An 18,064-nucleotide genomic window follows, 5' to 3' on the forward strand; every position below is an offset into this window, starting at 1 on the left:
ACATTGATCATTTCTGTCCCTCCCCTTTCTGCTTTCGGTTAAAGGCAGCCCCCCAGCTCCCAGCTGGCTCCTGTCCCCTCCCCCAGCTGGGAGAAGTTATTACATGAAGAGATCAGCTTACCAGTTTTCTTCCGAGCAGAGGCTGAGCTCGGAGCTCCGGGTAGTACAGTGAGGGAGAGCCGAGGGAAGCAGCGCGGTGCCTAGCGGAACTCCGGGGCTGGAATCCCGAGACACAAGTGCATCTGCTAGCTGTTAGCACTTGGCAGACGGACTTCTCCTCTAGGGTAGTTCTAACGTTGGGTAATAATGTTTGTCAGCTACCTGATATTAACATTGCTCCACGTTCAAACAGCAGTGTTAGCAAGACCTGGGGGAGAGGTAAGCCAAATAAAATATCTTGTCAGAAGTTGTATTTTCGTCAGCATTATATTTCCTCTTCTATCTACCAAGAGGGATCAAGGAAGGGGTTTTTATGGTGTGTAAAGAGTCATGCTTGATTTTGCTTTTTTAGGCTTGCCTTGCCTTTTCTTACAGGAAGACTTCTTTTCTTCTTGAAAAATCCTGTAATTTCTAAAATCTTCTTCTGGTACAGCTGCCACACCAGGGCATTGGCATGGTCTTGGTGACAGATGCCTGGAGCATGTACGTTTCTAGTTCTGTTGTTGCAAAAAAAAAAAAAAAAATGTACATGTCAGATTCCAATAGAGACTATTACCTGTTGCAAATTTTTCTCCAGTATTGCATATGCATGCTAGAGGGTGCATACTAGAGGAATTGCTTTTCTTTGCTGCCTTTGCATTACATTTTCCTCCTTTTTTGCTTTGATGTGCTTGGAAAAAATCTGTGTTTAACTTTGTATCATAGGTTTGAAGAAGGGTAGTGATACATAACAGGGCTCAGAGTGTCCCAGCTCTACTGATCTACCATAGAAGGGAGGCATGTTTAAGACCCATGAGGATGATTTATTCTTATTGGTTTAGCTCATATGTTTGCTGGATACATTTTTGAACATCATAAATGCCTGTAGGAGCCAGTTTTTGACACAGCAATTGGAAGGGATGATCATATGGGCTGGAGAGGGAAGCACATAGGTGTATCCACCCTCACCTACAAATAAGCCTGCAACAAATTTACCTCGTCCACTGCTTTTACTCCTTATTCTGATGAAAAGTCTTGGAGACTGATGGCTGAGTAATGAAAGGACAGCCTTTTTTCCTGAATCCATCTTCCTCTTTGAAAAGCCAAGTGAAAAGTGTATCTCCTAGAAAGGCCACTGGGCCACTTCACAGCTCTGCCTTTTGTTAGCATTGTGGGGACGGAGCAGGCTCTGAAAGCCTCCTGTAATGACTTTCCCTTTTCTAAGAGGAGTGGAAGTGAGCTGCTCCCAAATCCACGCTGCAAGGCAAGCTATGGTTGCAGCAGGCTCTTTACTCTGTTCAAAGCAGACATGGTACAGAGGCGTGCAGCAATGGGTCATTTGTTCTAGGCTTTTAGCCTATTAGTTACCCATGTCTTCTGCTCTGCAGATATTTTCTGGGCCTGTTGGGTGGGGGGAGGCGGGGTCTTGAATGGGAGCTGGAGGAACTGAATGGGTTAGTGATGCGGAGGCGGAAAGCAGACCATTACCCTCTAGTTGCAGTTGAAGTTCGCAACTTCCCTGTTGATTTTTTAGTGGAGTAAATGACAAATGGGCCAGCCTGACTCAGCCTGGAGCACTTAAGCATGTGAGAGGAGAGCTCATATGGAAAATATTTCTATCACCACTGCATACGCATATGGTCTGGGGAGACCCCCATACAGAGCAAATCACAGCGCTCCAACAGCCCCTCAGTGGCGTGCCAATTACTCTTATTAACAGCGGGGCCAAGGGCAGGCTCCAGTTACCTGCACACAGCTGGCTCCCGGGGAAGGCCACTCTGCAATGTGTGTGCTTCAAGCCTTGTGTCACATGCGGAGAGGCCAGTGGCTCTGTTTCACTTTACAGTCAGCACAGCAGATGAAAAATTCAAGGGGATTACACGGGCTCATCCAAATCTTGACTGTTCAGGCGGCACTTAGCACTCAGGAGAGGAAGGCAGAACTTCTGTCTTTTGAATTAAAGTGTGTGTGTGTGTGTGTGTGTGTGTGCTTAATACTCAGAAAAGCCAATCAGAGGTGATGAATGCCTGCTGTCTCTTCCTTTGTTCTACCCTGCTATGCTAAATAAAGACCCTCCTGTGCCTTTTCCTCTTTTCTTTCTAGTTTACCTTCCTTCCGTGTGTGTGTGTGTGTGTGTGTGTGTGCGCGCGCGCGTGTGTGTGTGTGTGTGTGCCGCTGCAAAGCCTTGGCTCCATATCTACTGTGCTCCTAGAAAACTGTACAATTAAGATTCCTTTCCCCTTGTTGGAAATGAAACGATGAGGAAGAACATGAGTATGAACTGCTCCCCCCCCCTCCTTAAAAAGAATGTCGTTTATATGGAGCTTTGGGGAATGGGGCATTTCTTTATAAGAGCCTCTTTTTTTATAACCATGTTACTTACAAAACGCACCCGTAAACATGTGGTGTCATCCCCAAGTCACCCAGATTTTCAGTTTCTCGGCCAGCCGGTTTTCTTGCAGGTTTTAATTACCCTCCCTTTCGATGTTTCTAAAAACACATGAGGAAAACGAAGGAAGGGGGCGAGGGTGTCACACACCTCGTGGTGTTTGGCTGGCTGTGTTCTCAGTGTGCATGGACGCCAAGCAGCAAACCCCGACCAGGAGCTCACAGACTCAGTTTTCTAGGGTGTGAGGTCCTTCCAGATAACCAGGGGCTGGCAGGTGGTGGGAAGAGGGGGTGAGATTCAAAGCAAGTCTTATTTGGCGTCCTGTCGCTGGCACTGTTGCGTTGGTGACTGTCAACCAAGGACAGTCAACTGACTGTCAACCCAGTATGGGGTCGGTGCATGGGTTGGAGAACAAACACAGAGAAGGACTGTTCCCTCTTTCATTTTCTGGTTGCAGGAGCATTAAACCAGGAACACTGAGGCCCCTAGAATGCTTTTGCCTTTGTCACAGTAGGACAGCATTGGTGTTCACTTGTACAGACTGTGTGCATCCCTTGAAAGAATGTAAAGGACCGTGAATCAGGCTGGACCTTGGGTGCATTTTTCTGTGTGGGAAGTGTGCCAGGATCCAGTTAATTTGCAGGATGCAAGAGAATGCTGTGTGGGGATGTGTGTGTACATTTCCTGAACTTGGACTTACCTTCTCAGATAAAACCAATGCGATAGTTATATGTGCAGAGGGGGTGGCAGAGGCAACTGGAAACCTGTACAGTTGGTACACTGTGGTGAGACAGATTCCTAGAAGTGAGCCAGAAAGACGTTTATTTTAATTTTGATGAAGCAATTTGGCAAAACGTATCAAAATTAAAAATAAATATCTCAGCTGCTAACAGGTACGGGCTATCTTTTGTGGTGATGAAAATGTTTCCGAGTTAGTGGTGATGGTTGCACAATCTTGTGATTGTACTGAATCGTACCTTTTAAAAGAGCAAATTTTATGGCATGTGACTAATATCTCAACGTATTTAATTAAAAATAAACAATAAGTATCTCTTTGACGCAGCTTTTCCATTTCTAATACTTTATCAAATAGATCTACTCTGAATGTGCAAAATGCCCTCTAAACCATTTTCCACTATGTAGCTGTTACAACAACCTAAATGTCCGTCAGTAGGGGACAAATGCACCCAAAGTCCAGCCTGACTCACACTCCTTTACATTCTTTCAGGGGATGCACACAGCCTGTGCAAGTGGACACCAATGCTGTCCTATTGTGACAAGGGCAAGGGCATTCTAGGGACCTAGAGTGGACCTAGCATTAAACCTCTCAGTTTAATGCTCCTGCAGCCAGAAAATGAAAGAAGGAATAGTCCTTCTCTGTTTGTTTTCAAACCCGTGCACCGACCCCATACTGGGTTGTTCTGTTCTTGGTTGACAATCATCACCAAGGTTTTCAGAAAGAATGGGGTAGCTCTACACGCACTGATACGAAATGACCACCAGGATATGTTGTTAGGTAAGAAAAGAGCAACGTGTATAACATGGTAGCCTTTTTGTGAAATGTGTTAACGTATTTGTCCATCCTCTCTCTGGAAGGATATATGAGAAAATGAGGGAAAAAATAGAGTGGCTGGGGAAGGAGAGCCGGTGAGACTTATGATTTACTATATACCTTTGGTACCTTTTGAATTGTGCGCAGTGAGCATGTCTTTTCAGTTAAAAAATAATAATAATATGCATGATGTAATAATAAATCACTTAGTAATAAAATATGTGATATAATAGATAACGTCCTCAACAATTGCTCATAGTAGGTGTCAAGGTGAAGTGTTCATGACTTAATAAGCATAACACAAGTAGTTCAGCTCAATGAAGTGATTCCTTAAGGGCTAAAATGATGTTCTTTAGGTGGCTCATTCATTCAGTGAACACCTACTTAAAACCCCTCTGTTTTCTCATTTTACAATGAGGATAACAACAGTAGCTATTTTAAGGGTGGTTGGAAGGATTACCACCAACCAACAGACTCACAGATATGGAGGACAGACTAGTGGTTACCAGTGGGGAGAAAGAATGGAGAGGGGCGAGATAGAGGCATAGGATTAAGAGGTACAAACTACTATGCCTAAAATAAATAAGCTATAGGGATATATTGTAGAGCACAGGGAATATAGCCTATAACTATAAATGGAGTATAACCTTAAAAAATTGTGAATTACTGTGTTGTACACCTGAAATTTATATAATATTGTAAATCAACTATACCTCAATTTAAAAAAAAAGATTTTTAAAATGTGATAAAATGTGCAGAGCTCTTAGCTTGGTGTGTCAGGCACAGAGTAAACAGCACTTATTGGCTATTACTACAATTACTATTGCAAATGCTACCAGAGTGTGCCACCTCAGTGCTGAAAAAAGGAAGGTAAAAAAATAAGGTCTTTGTCTTTGATGAGCTTATACTTTAAAAGGGTTACAGAGTGCAAACAATTAATGATTATGCAATAAGAAGCTCTCTTTAATTGCAAAAGCAGAGGCAAAGAAGCAGTGAAATCTGCCTAAGAAAGTGAAGAAAGATTGACAGACAATGTCAATTTGAAAAACTCAGTGTTTTGCGTTGGGGCTCTTCAAGACAACCCCCAGGTTCAGTGATTCACAGTGATTCTATACATCAGCATATAGTTGCACTTAACAGCTGTAAATTATCACAGTGACAGGATACAAGAAAACCAGCAAAGAAGAAGGTGCATGGGGTGAAGCTGGGGGGAAACCAGAGGAAAGTTCCAATGAAGTGGAGTCACACAGGGCCCACTTCATTCCCCCGGCAATGTGTTGTGACAACACGTGTGAAGTATTGCCAACCAGGGAAGCTGTAGACACTCAGCACCTCAGGTTTTTGTTGGGGGCTGGCCACGCAGGCACTCTCTGCCTGCCATGTACCAACATTACAGACTCCCAAAGGGAAACAGCTGTTCAGCATAAACCGAATTGTTCATACAGTACATGCAAGTGAGCCACTCTTACCAGTTCTGGGAATGGTGAGCACCCTCCCAAAATCCAAGTTCCCAGACACCAGCCAATGGCCAACATCATAAGCAGGTGTTTCTTTTTGGCTGTGTTGGGTCTTCGTTGCTGCGCACGGGCTTTCTCTAGCTGCGGTGAGCAGGGGCTACTCTTCGATGCGGCGTGCGGGCTTCTCATTGCGGTGGTTTCTCTTGTTGCGGAGCACGGGCTCTAGGCGCGTGGGCTTCAGTAGTTGTGGCACCTGGGCTCAGTAGTTGTGGCTCGTGGGCTCTAGAGCCCAGGCTCAGTAGTTGTCGTGCACGGGCTTAGTTGCTCTGTGGCACGTGACATCTTCCCGGACCAGGGCTCGAGCCCATGTCCCCTGCATTGGCAGGCGGATTCTTAACCACTGCACCACCAGGGAAGCCCCATAAGCAGGTATTTTTAAAGGAGAGTAGTCAGGTCTGCTATGTTAACTCCTCTGCACAGATGGGTAGGCAACTTAAGGGGAAAAATAGGGAGGGAGGACGTTCCAGGCAGAAGGAAAAGGTATGTAGAGACCCAGAAATAAGAAAGAACATGGCGTACTCTGGAAGCAGTTCAGATTACACAATCATATTGTAAGGGATGTGTCAGGAGAAGGTTTGTCAGTCACCTGGATCCCGAGGGTTGGAGTTCTTTTCTGTGCCTTTGGAAGTTCCAGAAATTCTATATCTACAGTCTTAAGATTATATTTTTATGACATCATTTAGATTACCATTGTGGAACATTTTCTTGGTCATAGATTATTGAAATTATTTCCTAAGGGTTAAAGTAAGTGAAATAGTGAAGGTAGGGTTGTTTTGTAAGCGGTGACAGACTTTATAAGTAGCTAGCCATCATTATTAGTCCCTGGAGTGTTATTTGTGGCAAATAGGAGTGAAGGATCAGTGTAATGCCCGGAGTGACTGATTCTTTGTGCACAATTCTCAGTGGCTCCACCTTTCTTTCACCTTCTTATGAATACAATTTTCAAAACCAACTGTGTGGAACTACCTTGATAATATAAGACCTGAGTTTGAGCCTTGGGTCTACCATGTTTAGCCATATGACTTTTGACATTTTTAATTGTTTTTTTCTTTAATTATGAAAGCTGTTGTTATTGTAAAACAAGTTCAAGCAATAAAGAAATGCAAAGAATAAAAAATTAAAGGTTCCTTTTTACCCTCACTTCCTACCCTATCCCTCTTCCCTCCCTGGATGAAACCATCAGTAACAATTTGGCATTTGTCCTTCTAGAACCATTCCTACATATTTACAAGCATAAAGGTGTGTGTATGTGTGGATGTGTGTGTCTATGAGTATATGTGTGTATATGCCTAAGACTTGCAAATAATGACAGTTTTGCTTCTTTTCTGATACCTGGTGCCTCTTGTTTCTACCTCTTATCTAATGCAATTGCTAGGATTCCCAGGATACAATGTTGAATTAGCACAATGAAAATGAACATTCTTGTCTTCTTCTAGACTTAAATGGGAAAGCTTCTAATATTTCATCACTAAGTGTGATGCCTGCCAATTGTTTTAGGTGGATAAATTTTATCTAGTTACAATTTCCCTTCTATGTTTCTGTTGAATTTTATCAAACCCTGTTTGCCTTCATGAAATGCTGATATGGAATTCTCCTTTAATCTACTTAGATAAGGAATTCTATTAATAGATTTCTTAACGTTGGGTTCTCTTTGGATTCCTGGAACTTAACTTTCTTAATCATAGTGATTTATTCATTAAATTTGCTGATGGATTTGATTTGTGAATATTTTATTTTGAAATTTGTCTTTTTTTATAAAAATGAGTACTATTGGTTCATGGCTCTCTTTTATTGGGCTAGGCTGGGGTTTTGCTAGTTCTGTAAAGTAAATTCAAAAGTTTCTCATACTTTAGCGTGCTTTGAAATAGTTTAAACAACAGAGGAATTAGCCTTTTCTTGAAGGTCTGTTGAACTCAGTCACGAAACCAGCCCTTTTGTGGAGTGGTAGTCTCTGGGTACCTTTTTTACCTTCTCTTTTATTTCTAAAAAATGTGCAATATTTAATATATATGATAATATATATAATATATAAGCAAGTTATAAAGCAAAATAATAAAACAAACACCTATGAGCCCACCACCCAACAAAAGAAATAAAACATTTTCAATACTGTATGCTGCTCCTAGCTTTGTCCCCCTCACTTCTCTCCCTCAGAGAGAAACATCATCCTGAATTTTATGATTATCGTTTCTTTGCTTTTTTAAAAATAATTTTATTACATATGTATGTATCTTTAAAGAATATATTGTTTGATTTTGTTTGGTTTTGAATTACATAGACATGGTATCTTGATTTTTTTTTTTTTTTTTACTTTTTTTTTTTTTTTTTGCGGTACGCGGGCCTTTCACTGTTGTGGCCTCTCCCGTTGTGGAGCACAGGCTCCGGACGCGCAGGCTCAGCAGCCATGGCTCACGGGCCCAGCCACCCCGCGGCATGTGGGATCCTCCCGGACCGGGGCACGAACCCGTGTCCCCTGCCTCGGCAGGCGGACTCTCAACCACTGCACCACCAGGGAAAGCCCTTGATTTTTTTTTATTCAACTTGATCTTTTATTCAACAGGAGGATGCATATAGCTATATTTCATTTATTTTCACTGCTACAAAGCATCCTTCTATGTGAATATACCATATTTTTTACTGTTGATGGATATTTAGGTTCTTTCCATGTTTCTTTTTCTTTTTATTTTTTATTATAAATGATACTGATGTGACCATTTTGGAACATATCTCTTCACATGTATGTGCAAGGATTCCTTTAGGATGTATACCTAGGAGTTGAGTTACTGGGTCATAGAGTATGTTTTGTTTAACTCTACAGTATAATGTCAAATTCATTTCTAAAGCGTTCCATCAATTTTCACTCCCACTAGCAGTGTTTAAGGGTTCTCAATTATCTATCTCCTTGTCAGTGTTTGGCACTATCAGACAGGCTAATTTTTGCTGAAACATTAGGTATAAAACGTTATTAGTATATGTTCATTGACACTTCTCTTTTCACTAACTCTTGCAATATAGTATAATTTTTACATGTGTACAAGTTATTCACATTTTGTCTTCCATGAAATGCCAGTTCATGACTATTTTCTTATTTTAAATTTGGTGCTTCTTTTTTTCACCACTGACATAAGAGTTCTTTATGTATTTTGAATATGAATCCTCTGCTTATTATTCCTTGCACTATTTCCTCCAGTTTGTGCCTTGTATTTTTTTTTAATTTTTTTTTTTTTGGCTGCACCGCTCGGCATGAGGGAACCTAGTTCCCCAATCAGGGATTGAACCCACACCCTCTGCACCAGGAATGCAGAGTCTTAACCACTAGACCACCAGGGTAGTCCCTGTGCCTTGTATTTAAATGTTTATAGTCTTTTGATAAACAGAAGCCTTCAGTTTTCGTGTATTTGAATTTACCAGTTTTCTTTCTTTGTGTTAACACTTTCTATGTCTTGTTTAAGAAATTATTGAGCCCGAGGTTATGGAGTTATTATCCTATGTTCTTTTCTAAAATTGTTGAAGTTTTGCATTTCACATTTATGTCTTTAATCCACTTAGAGTTGATTTGCCTGCTTAGTGTGAAGAAGGGATCTAATTTTTTTTCTCATATTGGTAATCAATTGTTGCAGAACCATTTATTGAAATCTCTCTACCTTATTCTTACTTTGGGGGAGTCTCAGTTATACTTAGACATTCTTTATGAAATTTGAAGTTAACTCATCAATTTTCCTTGAAAAATCCTTTAGAAAATTTTATCAGAACTGTATTGAATCTATAGATCAATATAAGAGCACTAACATCATCCCAATATTGAGCCCTTATATCCAGGAACATACTCTAAACCTTACATTTATTTAAGTCGTCTTTGAACTTTTTCAATAAGGTTTTATAATTTTCTACATAAAGGTCTGGTACACTTTTTTTTTTAATTAGTTTCTGCTTTATAACAAAGTGAATCAGTTAGACATATACATCTGTTCCCATATCCCTTCCCTCTTGCGTCTCCCTCCCTCTCACCCTCCCTATCCCACCCCATGGTCTGGTACACTTTTAATTTTAGATTTATTCCTACCTACCTTGTTATATTTTTGTTATTGTAAATTATGTTTATTTTTTAAATTATTTTTTAAATTTTGCTAATGCCTAGAAATGCAACCAGGCAACTTTCTAAACTCTCTTATTTATTTAAATCAATTGTCTGTAGGAACCTTTGTGATTTCTTTTTTTTTTTTTAACATCTTTATTGGAGTATAATTGCTTTACAATGGTGTGTTAGTTTCTGCTGTATAACAAAGTGAATCAGCTATACATATACATACATCCCCATATCTTCTCCCTCTTGCATCTCCCTCCCACCCTCCCTATCCCACCTCTCTAGGTGGACACAAAGCACTGAGCTGATGTCCCCATGCTATGCGGCTGCTTCCCGCTAGCTATCTATTTTACATTTGGTAGTGTATATATGTCCATGCCACTCTCTCACTTCGTCCCAACTTACCCTTCCCCCTCCCCATGTCCTCAAGTCCATTCTCTATGTCTGCGTCTTTAACCTTTGTGATTTCTAAGTACATAATCATGTCATCTGTGAATAATGACTTTGAATAATGACCATTGGTTTTTTTTTTTTTCTTTTTCAATTCTTTTACCTTTTGTTTCTTCTTATTTTTATTGCACTGGCTGGAACCTCCAATAAAATGTTGAATAGAGGCAGTGCTATTTTGTTTCTGATTTAAAGGGAATGCTTCTAACATTTTGCCATTGAAAATGAAGTTTGTTGAAAGTGTTTGGTTGTATTGGGTTGATAAATTCTCTTGTATTTGTTAAGAGATTTATTCTTTAATCATGAATAGGTATTGAATTTTATCTAAGGCATTGCCTCTGTCTATTGAGATGATCATGTAGTTTTCTTTAATCTGTCTAATTGCAGAAATAGACATTATAATGTTAAACCATACTTGCGTTCCAGGGATAAATCTGACTTGGTTATGATATATTTTGATTTTTATTAAATTAATTCTACATGTAACTATTTTGTCTAGAGGATTTTTTAAAATCTGTATTCAAGAGTATTGAATTGTATTAAATGGTTGTAGGAAAATTAAACCTTCCTATTTCTTCTTGGATAATGTTTGAAAGTTATATGTGTCTAGGAATTTGTCCATTTCATTTAAGTTATCCAGTTTTTTAACATAAACATGTTCATTATATCCTCTAATTATCTTTTCAGATGCTACAGATGTCCTTAGTTTTTTCCTAACATTGTTCCTTTATGACTTCTATTTTATTGACCATTCTCACCAGAGATCTGTCGATTTTATTGATCTTTACGAAAAAAGCAACTTTTGGCTTTGTTGACCCTCTGTACTGAAGCTTTGTTTTCTGTTCTTTTTAGTTCTGCTCTTCTTTTTACTTCTACTTTCTTTGAATTTATTCATTTGATTTTTTTCTTTATTTCTTTATCTCCTTAAATTTATGTTTAGCTCATTAATTTTCAACCTTTAATCTGTTCTAATATAAGCATTAAAGATGATATTTTTTTCCTTGAAATATCACTTTTGCATCCTTAAGTTTTGACATATAGTATTTTTATTATTCAGTTTTAGTGGTTTTTAAAATTGTCATTATGATATTTTTAACCCATGCCTTATTTAATTATATTTTCACAAGTATGACCCATGCTCATTTATAACTTGATTGCATGGTGGTCAGAGAATGTGGTATCTGTAATACTTATTCTTTTAAATTAGCTGAAACGTGCTTTATGGCCTCATATGTGGACAGTCTTTGTAAACATTCTAAGTGTGCTTGAGGAAAATGTTCATTCTTGATAACTGGGTACAGGGACTATTTATATATGTATTCAATCAAGATTGCAGATTGAATTTTTCAAGTCTGTATCTTTGCTAATGTTTGCCTGCTTCATCTATCAATATTTGAAAGAGACATGTTGAAATCTCTCACCAGCTGCTCTGTTGGCCTGTGGAGGGGATGGGGCATGACTGACCTCACTGTTCTTCAGGGAGTCCTGTCCTTGATATTAATGACCACTCTTGCTCAATGGCCCCTCCTGCTCATTGTACCTGTGGTTTCTGTGTTTAGAATTTTTCCAACTCAGCAATAGTCTGCTTTAGTAGTTTTTTTCTGCTGTGGTTTTTTGCCAACATAAACTTTCTAATACTCAGAAATTCCTCAAAAATTGTTTATCTGCTGATTGTATCCTTACTTCTTTTGTAGTTGTTTTTACAACATGTGTATCTTTTCTGCCATCTGAATGGAATTTTGGAAAGAAAATAGAAAAACAAATACTTTTGCTCAGTCTACCATCTTGACCTTTGTAAGATACATTTTTATCCTTTCTTCTTTTCTTCCTTTTCCTTTTTCTCCCAGCATGTGTTTATTGGGCAAAGAATTTTTCTAGACCTCTGTTTCCTTATCTATAAAATGGGGATAATAGTAATATTCATCTCAATGCCATATAAGGAACATTAATAAGATAATGTCCATGTAGGTGCTTTGCAAACTGTAAAGATCTATACAAATGCAAACTATGACCTTTAGCACCTTTCCTTAACTTTCCTTTCCTTTTGTATAGCTAATGTTATAAAGCAGCTCAGCTACATTAGAGAAAAGTGATTCATTGTGGTTGGCATATCATGAGAGCCTCAAACAAAATTTTATTTGCCACTTTTTGAGAAAATTACTCACCAAGAAACTATTGGGTGCCTTAATAGAAAGTCACAAGTTTGATAAATGGAAGTATTTATTCAGTCTAAAAACGAATGCCATAGTGGGTGTCCTTTTCCCCTATTTTCTTGTACTGTGTTGTTGGCATGCATATTCAAATTAGGCATTTCTTCTTTAAAAATATTTTTTTTTACTTAAAATACTTATTTGCTGATTCAGCGTATTATATAAATTTATTTACTTTAGCTTAGAAAGTTAATATGAACTGACAGAAAGAATGCTAAAATTTCAGCCCAGGCATATTTAAAAGACAGAATGAGTAATTGATGTAAAAGACCAAGTGGTTTGTATTAGAATGTACTGAAATCTGCCTATCTACAATTATTTTCTTCCACATTCCTATGTTGTACCACGGCAAAAGTAAACAACTCTCAATTAAATTCAACAGCTCTGTATTGAGTGCTATTTCATGTATGAGGTTTGTGCTAAGTGCTCTGGGATTCATAAGGAAGTGAGAACCACCTCTACCTCCACTGTCCTCTAAAGGTGGGCATGCAAAATTAGGTTAGTTAAAGCTAACATGTAAACTACTCTAATAAACATATTATACCCTATTGTGAGGATCAGGACCAGCCTTATGGAAAAAATACTATTTGAGATGAGATTGAAGAATGCTTAAGCATTCTATAGACAGATAGTGGAGGAAGCCATTCCCAGCCTCAGGAACGATATGAATAAAGAAAAGTCTTAAATTGGGACAGGTAAGGGCATATTTAGACAATGGCAAATAATTCTTTTTTTTTTTTTGGTTCCCTTTGGCTAGAATGTCAAGTACACGCACGTAGTGGGAGACAATGAAGGCAAGACAGCTTGGGGACATATTGTACACAATACAATTCCAGCCTTAAAGAAAGGATTGAGGCTTTCTTTGTGGTCAAATATTACAATTTTTGTAAATGTTCCATGGCAGCTTGTAAAGATATACTTTACATTTTTATTATAAATATAGATGTATATAATACGTGTGCATTCTTCCATGTAATTATATCATTCCTTCCCTCTGTGTGGGTATGTTCTTATATTTCTTAAGTTCTACTAGAAGTAACTAAAACTAAATGATTTATTAAATATGTTCCAACTTTAAAATTCTCTGAGTCTAGAAGTGACCACTAAACTACAAATGCACATTGTGAACCCCTGAATAGCATTACTGTCTTTAGTAGAATGGAGAAGACCCATGGGCTTTGAGGCACGTGGACCTGAGCTTGAATCTCCAGTCTTGCACGTTCTTAACTGGGCAGGGTCAGTGACTTCCCTAAGCATCTTTTCTCTCATCTTTAAAACGGGGAGGATTGTGTCAACGTCATAGTTGTAGTGAAGATTAAGGAGGTAATTTCCATAGAGTGTTTGGTACACAGCCGATGCTTGATGGATGGCAGTTATCCTGGTTGTAAACATATTTGATCTCTCAAGCCTAATGGAAAAGGATTCTTCAGTAAAGCTTCAAGGAGATATTTGTCAAATTAAAGCAGAATATAAAGTGAGAGGAAGGAGAGGGAGTGAACGTGGATTTGGGGGGAGCATCCATGGGAATAAAAAGAGAAGATCCTAGAGAGGGGAGGTTTATGGTCAAGACACCACAACGTGGCTCCAAATTTCTCAACCAAATATTATGGAGGCAAAGGCTCTGACTGAGAGAGAAAGGAGAAGAAAGTTTCTAGGATGCTTTAGGATGGGAAGGTAGAGATGGCCCATTGAAAGGCGAGAAAGAGCAAAACTAGGATTCTTAAAGCTGGAACAAGTCAGCCACACCTGCCCTGTGGGTGAAGGAGGGGGCTAGGAGGTCACTGTGGTTTTCCCAGCAAAAGGGTGGAAAAAAAACACTCTGTCTTCCCTAGAGCCAAAAAGTGGTGCTAAACACCAAATTCCAATCTCTTAAATCATTATTTGAGAAGGAATCTTAGAGATAATCCAGTCCAACCCATTAATTTTGCATAGGAGGAAAATAAATCTTTTAGAGGTGATGTGGCTTTCCCAAGACCATACAGTTGCTCAGCCCAGAGCTGGAGGGTGAATGGTCTAGAAGCAACATAATCACTATGGGCCTAGTTGTAGCATCTGAAACCTTTGGGCGAGCGAAAGCTTGGGGGTAACTTGAAAGACAGTGGTTGTGGCTTTAAATCTTTTTGGCTGCACCAGTTAAACCAGATGCATTAAATGTGTTCAGAGCTATTTGTAAGAGACCTCGGCTGTATACAGTTTGTTCCCCAAGTATGCTGACCCGTGGGATGGTTAGATTTGTGCATCAACCATCTGAGTCTGTTGGAAGGTGGTGGGGAGGGAGGAGAAAGGGTGGAATCCAGGTCTCCACTGCATTCAGCAACACATTATTTTTGGAGGGCCTGCTATGTGCCAGGCACTGTTCTAAGTGGCTGGCATACATCAGTGAATCAACCAGACAAAGGTGCTGACCTCACATTCTAGCTTTCTCGCTCCGGAAGTGTAGCAGAAAAGCAGGGCGTGGATATGGTGCAGCTTCCATTTCTTCACACCTCCCGTTCCCTGCTCATTCCCAGTCTCACACTTCCATGACACCCCTAGCATACCATCTCTGGTCCTAGAGCGCCCTCTGCTTTGACACATAACGTAACATCAAGCCTTGGATCTGGTTTGACCTCCATTGCTCTCTTACTAGTTTCCCCCATGAGCAGCTGGTCTCAGGGTGAGCCTGCAAACGCCGGAGGCTGGAAAACCACCCCTACCTCCCGCATCATCCTGTGGTACACAGTGCTGGACCCCAGGTTCATGCAGGTGGCATACATTTGTAGAGCCTTCACGTAAGACTGGAGCAGAAAAGCTGTGTCATGACTGATGAGGACACCCTTCAAAGACGAGAAGTCAGCAGAGTCTTGCTGGGGCACCCACTCGCAAGACTACTCCAGGAATCTTCCCTGTGAGGTACAGGTAGTGAAGACCCAGTTAGTGCCCTGGGAGCAGCTTCTTTGGAACCATATCCTCTAAATGCTCTGGAAAACCCATTCAAAGGGAATTGAAATCCCAAATGCCACTGAAAACATCTAAGAACTATGAGTAAGCACTGTGGGATTGTCAGATGAAGGGGGGCCTCTAATCATGAAGCATTTTGATGATTAACAGAATTCTAAGCCAAGACTTGAAGCCAGATACATACCATAATGGTTAAGCCAAATAGCATTTTGGCTGTTATTCCTGAGAAACAAAGCACACTGAAATAGAAAGGTAGTACATTTTTTTAAAGGTCCACTTATTTTTACTGGGTTCAAATAACCTAATTCTAAGGACTTACATGGCCTCTGATTTCCATGTTTCATAGCATGTCTGTCAGTAACCTCAATAGAGGTGGCTTTGTCTGGCCTCAAAGAAGGTTGTTATCCAACCAGGACTCCCTACTTCCCGGTTACTGTTCCCATCTCCCATAAATGTATCCAGCTGATGAGTAAAGTCTTAAGCCCAAGTGGAAAATGTGTATCAAGGCCCCCACCATTCACCAGCTCCCAGGGCTGTAGTTTGACGTGCAGGTCTAAGGCAGCCCTGACTTGTTAGTGATGGGCCGCGCTGGAAGTGATGGGAGAGATCTTATCACTCTAGTTTCTGCTCCAGGACTCTCTTGCAAGTTTAATTGTAAACAAGCATTGAATTTGAAGAGGGAGCAACAGACAGATTTTCCTGGACCCGAATGAACCTCTGAGACCACAGGACATAAATTACTGGGGTACAGTAACAAGAGGAAAGACATCCTCCTGTAATTTATTGACAAGGGAAGAAAAGCAAAGGAGTCATTAAGGTTTAGATGCTCTCAGACAGCTTCTGAGGTACTCGGGACACAAGTGTGACGATGGCAGACAGAAGTAACTCTTTATGTCCACACAAAGGACTCAGTCCTCTGCTTTCCCAGGGGCCCTAGAATGGAAACAGACCAAAGACCCAAAAAGGCTCTTCAAGTGCATTTGGCCCAGTGCCCCTCGATTTTTAGTTATGGGAAATCTGAGGTTCAGGGAGCAGAATAACTTGATAAGGTCACAGCTAGTACTTAAAGAAAAGTAATGAGTAAACCATTTCATTTGGTTTTGTTTTAGACATTTTTTTGCTGAAATTTAATAGTGAATTCAAGTACCCTTCAGGCATTGTTATTCTGTAACAGTGCACCATTTGAATGTTGTGTGCGTTTTCTCTTTATACGAATTTAATCAAATAAAAATGCAAACTAGCTTTGAAATAGCCATGAGTAAAAATACCCACTTTCTGAGTCAAAATACCCACTTTCTGAGGGTTGAGAAGCTTGTGGTCAGAGGTGTCCATGCATTTCTTTAATTCAGGGTCGGCCAACGTTCCCACACCAGTATTTAGGGAGCATCTACTTCGTGCTCAGGTGCTCAGGCCAGCAGAGCTCTCTGTGATAGGGATTATTATCCCATTTTTAGATGAGAAAACTGAGCTAGACAGATAAGGAACACTCTGACTGTAACTTGTTAAAGGCTGTAGGACTTCTCTTAGTTCCTCAGCCACGCTGGGTGGTACACCCCACCCTGAGTTTCTGTAGTACAGACCCTGATCTCTCGGACCGTTTTGCCACATAATTCCCCATTCCTTCCCACACTGCAACCAGATTTTGTGGGTTATAATTGCCTCACTGTGCCTCCAGAGAGCCCTGTCATTTCCTCTCTTGGTCTCTAAACTGTCCTCTTAGCTCTTGAGCCTCCCTTTCTCCCTCCTCATGCCCTTCCCACTTCCTTGGTCATCACGTGGACAAATGTGATGGCTGCTCCAGACACTAGCTCTTCTCTCCTCAGGGCCACCTCCCCATCTCCAACCCTGAAGGCTTCTGCTGAACAGACTGGGATGCTCTGAAAAACACCTCAGCAGAGAGCACTGTGATTTTCTTTCTCCCTAAAAGCTTAAACTCATGTAGGTATGGCATATTTTACGTCAAGGAGTCTTAGAACCGGAGGGGACCAATAGACCAGCCCTTTCTTGTTAGAGATTAGGAATCTGCAGGCCAGATAAAGTTATTGGCTCCACTTTATTGGCTCCAATGCTAAAAGTTAGTTCTATCAAGTGGACCCCTCACCCCGAGCAGTGAGCAGGTGGCCATGGCATTGATTATGTGAAACTGTCCGTGGCTGTGCTGGACGTCCTTATACGAGGCAGCAAGTGGCAATCATCATTGTGTTTACTACGTTTCACTAGATCTCACAGCATCTAGGTCTTGGTTTGGGTTCCCCCAGACACAGACTCTGAGCCAGAGATCCTAGTGCAAGTGGTTCATTTGGCAGGTGGTCACAAGATACCCCAGTAGAGAGTGGGGAGGTAAGGCACAGAGGGAGGCACTCAGTACAGGTGTGTTGTCAAGCCAGTGACCATGTGGGCATCTGGGCCTCCATCTGGATGGGGGTCTCTGAGAGTCATTGTAGCACATACCTCGGAATTATTCAACAGAGGAGCAAGGAAGCTGGCATATTTGCCCACTTACTTGGCTTCATCTTTTTAAGGACCTACAAGAGGAAGTACATCAGCCATCAGAAGCAGGAACACCAGGACACCTGATCTGTGTGTGTGTGTGTGTGTGTGCGTGCGTGTGTGTTTGACTTACAAACACTGATTTTGATGACTCATCATGCTTGCTTCTCAGTCTTTGCAATTTGGAAGCTCAGAACCAATTTATAACCCACCTCTAGCTATTGGATAAGACCTTATGGAAATACAACCCTTGTACCAACCTTACCTTTTTATTTCCCTTCTCTCATTTATTTTCTT

The 18,064-nt window shown here is 40.5% G+C and overlaps 1 protein-coding gene across 1 annotated transcript in view; it reads left to right on the top strand.

Annotated features, from left to right (window-relative positions):
* Positions 1–306: 306 nt before the first annotated feature.
* Positions 307–18,064, top strand: part of THSD4 (thrombospondin type 1 domain containing 4) — a gene marked incomplete at both ends in the record, with an annotated part of 183,222 nt that continues 165,464 nt past the window's right edge. Inside the window, one exon of the mRNA XM_079701134.1 lies at positions 307–378. Within this exon, the coding sequence (XP_079557260.1) occupies positions 307–378 (72 nt within the window). The remainder of the gene's footprint in view (positions 379–18,064) is intronic.

Source organism: Hyperoodon ampullatus (assembly GCF_949752795.1).
Source record: "Hyperoodon ampullatus genome assembly, chromosome: 3".
Lineage (NCBI taxonomy): Eukaryota > Metazoa > Chordata > Mammalia > Artiodactyla > Ziphiidae > Hyperoodon > Hyperoodon ampullatus.